The sequence below is a fragment of the Musa acuminata genome, chromosome BXJ2-10 (assembly GCF_036884655.1).
Source record: "Musa acuminata AAA Group cultivar baxijiao chromosome BXJ2-10, Cavendish_Baxijiao_AAA, whole genome shotgun sequence".
Classification (NCBI taxonomy): domain Eukaryota; kingdom Viridiplantae; phylum Streptophyta; class Magnoliopsida; order Zingiberales; family Musaceae; genus Musa; species Musa acuminata.
In genome coordinates, this window is record NC_088347.1 from 19,913,266 (window position 1) to 19,916,968 (window position 3,703).

The 3,703-nt window shown below is 59.8% G+C and overlaps 2 protein-coding genes across 2 annotated transcripts; both read right to left on the reverse strand.

Annotated features, from left to right (window-relative positions):
- Positions 1-454: 454 nt before the first annotated feature.
- Positions 455-1,684, reverse strand: LOC135626033 (uncharacterized). Its single transcript, XM_065131221.1, has one exon. It carries the CDS (start codon positions 1,682-1,684, stop codon positions 455-457), a length of 1,230 nt encoding a protein of 409 aa, XP_064987293.1.
- Positions 1,685-1,782: 98 nt separating this feature from the next.
- Positions 1,783-3,171, reverse strand: LOC103985976 (uncharacterized). The gene has a single exon (XM_065131223.1). It carries the CDS (start codon positions 3,169-3,171, stop codon positions 1,783-1,785), a length of 1,389 nt encoding a protein of 462 aa, XP_064987295.1.
- Positions 3,172-3,703: the final 532 nt, after the last annotated feature.

Below are 3,703 nucleotides of genomic sequence, written 5' to 3' on the forward strand. Positions count from 1 at the left end.
CGAGTCGAGGGAGGCTGGCCAAGTGCTGCTTCATCTGTTTGAAAACCTCCTCGCATTCCGATGTCCATTGGAAATTCTTCGGGTCTTTGAGCGCCTTGAAGAAAGGGAGGCAGCGATCGCCCGATCGGGCGAGGAAGCGAGACAGGGCGACGAGTCTACCGTTGAGTCGCTGTAGGTCTTTAACTGTCCGGGGGGTATTGATTATTGCCTGTACTTTCTCTGGGTTGGCGTCGATTCCTCTCTGGTGTACAATGAACCCTAGGAACTTCCCGGAGGTGACGCCGAAAGCGCACTTCGTGGGGTTGAGCCGCATGCCGAATTTGCGTAGCGTGGCGAAGGTCTCGGCTAGGTCGGCAAGGTGTGTTCCGGCCTTTCTGCTTTTTACAATCATGTCGTCCACATAGATTTCCATGTTCCTTCCAATTTGGGGAGCAAACATCTTGTTTACCGTCCTCTAGTATGTGGCTCCGGCGTTTTTCAACCCGAACGGCATGACCTTGTAGAAGTATATCCCTTGATCGGTGAGGAAGGCCGTGCGTTCCCAGTCTTCGGGCGCCATCCTGATCTGGTTGTATCCTGAATAGGCGTCCATGAAAGAGAGGCGCGCGTGCCCTGCTGTTGCGTCGACCAGTTGGTCGATCTTCGGGAGGGGGTAGCAGTCTTTAGGACACGCACTGTTGAGACTGGTGTAGTCAATGCACATCCTCCAGTTCCCATTGTGTTTTTTCACGAGAACTACATTGGACAACCACTGAGGATACTTGGCCTCTTCTATGAAGCCAGCCGCCAAGAGCCGGTCCACCTCTTCTTGTATGGCACGTTGCCGGTCAGGTGCATGGCGCCGGGGCTTTTGCCTTACCGGACGGGCGTCAGGTGGGATGTTGAGATGATGCTCTGCGACCTTGGGGTCGACTCCCTTCATGTCCGATGGAGACCTGGCGAAGATGTCGGCATTTTCCCGCAGAAGACCGACGAGTTGTTCCCGTTCCTGCTCGGGCAGCTCGGATCCGACCTTGACCGTCTGATCCGGCCGTGCTTCCAGTAAGGGGACGTCAACGGTGGACCCCCTCGGCTCAGGGTGAGGGGCCGGCTTTTTTGCTTCCCGGGGATCTTTTAGAGGCGCCTCTCCCCTGGTCCTTTTGCCCAATGAGACGGAGGTAAGGTAACAGTGCTTGGACTCTTGGGGGCTTCTGGTGACTTCCCCGACTCCCTCCCGTGTCGGGAATTTGACGGTCCGGTAGTAGGTCGAGACGACGACTCTGACCTTGTTGAGGGTCGGCCGACCAAGTATGGCGTTATAAGCGGTGGGAAGGTCGACCACTAGCAAAGTGGTCATGACAGTCTTTGATTTGGGCGGGGTCCCCAGAGTCAGAGGTAGGTTAATGGCTCCCAGAGGGGATATCGAATCTCCCGTGAAGCCGGTGAGCGCCGAGCACATTGGGCTTAAACTTTCCCTGGCTAGGCCCAGCTTCTGGAGGGCGCCAATGTAGAGTATGTCAGCTGAGCTCCCCGTGTCGACCATGATTCTTCTCACTTGCGCGTTGGCTACCCTGGTCGATATCACCAGGGCGTCGTCGTGGTGGGGTCGCTCGGCGGCTCTGGTTGGGAAGGTGATCTCGGGTTCAGGCTCACGCCCCGAGGCTTCGTCGGGGGCGGTCCGGGCATAGGCCTTCCTGCCCGACATAGAACTTCCTCCGAATGCGGGGCCCCGGCTATGACATCGATGTGTCGCTCAACCGGGCCCTCTAGACGAGGAGACTGCTCTTTGCTCGGCCGGAGGTACTAGCCGAGATGGCCTCTGAGGATGAGCTCCTCGATTTGTCTTTTTAGCTCGTAACACTGCTCCGTGTCGTGCCCGTGCTGTCGATGAAATCGGCAGTACTTCGAGTGGTCTGCGAGCTCTCGCGGGTTCTTCATCGGGTGGGGGTCCTTGAGCAGCCCCTTCCCCCTTTCGTGTAGGAATATCTCCGTTCGAGAAGAGTTCAAGGCGGGAAGAGGAGGCCTTGGGTCAGGCCTGTCCAACTTTCGCCGGGAGGTGGTGGGTTGCTGGTGTCGGGGAGGCTCCGACTTGACCTTTCTGTGCTCCTCTCGCCTTCCCACCATCCAGGTTTCTGTGGCGATGAACTGGCTGGCCCGTTGGAGCATCTCAGGGACCGCGACGGGGGGCCTTTCCACGAGGGACCAGAAGAACCTGGAGGGCCGCAGGCCTGTCATGAAGGCCTGCATCAAGAGAGAGGGGTGAGCATCCGATAATCCACGGATTTGCGTCGTAAACCGGTTCACAAAGTGAGAAAGGGGCTCGTCCTCCTTCTGGTTGAGCCCCAAGAGCAACGCCATGGATGGCTTTGGTCGGGAGTACGCCAGGAAGTTAAGCTCGAAATCCTTGGCGAGCTGGTCGAAGGAGGCGATGGTCCCTGGCTTCAGGCCGCTGTACCACGCGCGGGTTGGTCCTCGCAAGGTCGTCGGGAACGCCCGGCATATCAGGGCGTCTGAAGTCCCGAATAGGGCCATCCGGGCCCGGAAAGCGGCCACATGGTCCGCGGGGTCGGTTGCGCCGTCATACGCGTCCAGGGCAGGGAGGCAGAAGTGCGACGGGATCGCCTGATCCTGTATCTTGGGGGTGAACAGAGATCCTTGGTGTCCGTCCGTCCCGAGTTCTCCTTTTGACTTACGGACCTCCTGTTGTACCTCGTCCAACCTTTGACTGACGAGGCGCAGCTGGGCCCGTAGGGCGTTCGTCGAGTCAACAGTCGGGGCCTCGGGCTCGGGGCGGATCACCGTGCCCTCGGCTTCCGTGCTCCCCAGTCGGGTTGTGGGGTTTCGAGGTGAGCCCGGAAGTTCTGGGGGTGGCGCGTGGGTCCGGGCGAGAGTCTCCTGTTGCTGCGAGGGCCTCGCCGCACGCGGAGGGGTTCGTTGGGAGACAATGGTCTGCACCATGCTTGTCAGAGTTCGGACCTGGTGGGCGAGGTCATGAAAGGCCTCGGGCGACACCTGCGGGGAGTCGGCGGGTGTGCCACCAGGGGGTGACAAGCCCGGGTCGTTGAACAGTCGCCAGTAACGTTCTGATACCGCTGCGGGGCGTTCGTCGTGGGTCTCGTCACGCTGTTCCCCCAAGGCGGGGAGCTCCGCATTTGAGGATCCACCGGGGTGAATTTGCTGATCGCTTGACATTTGGACGCACGCCCTCCTTCTAGCGCCAATCTGTTACGGTAAGTAACTTTTTTAGCCGTGGCCTCGGGGCCGACGCGGCTTGGTTCGGGGGTCCAGATGTCGGGGATCTCGGGCGCAGCTCCTCGGGGTCTCCCGACGGCCTGGCACCGTGGTTCGGGTCGGGTGGTTCGGTTCGGGAGGTCAGGTCGGCGGTTCGGGTCGGGAGACAGCTCCGCCGCAGCTTCAGGAAGAGGCAACACCGTCTCGCACCTGCACACAGGTCGGGCCGGGAGCTCGGCCCGACCCCTCCGACGATCAAGTTAGAGAAAGATGTGGAGGAGGCAGAACAAGAGCCTTTGTGTGTCTTGCGTCTGAATGAGTCTCCCTTTTTTTGCTTAGGACTCAGGGGTATTTATAGAGGAGGTTTGATGTTACCTGACGTGCCCGCTTGCAGGGGCAGGACAATACCTCACGTGGCGTCTGACATGGCCACTGGGGTCGCGTGGAGAACCGGGCTGCCGCAGGGTATGGGCGAGCCTCGGTCGGTGTGCTC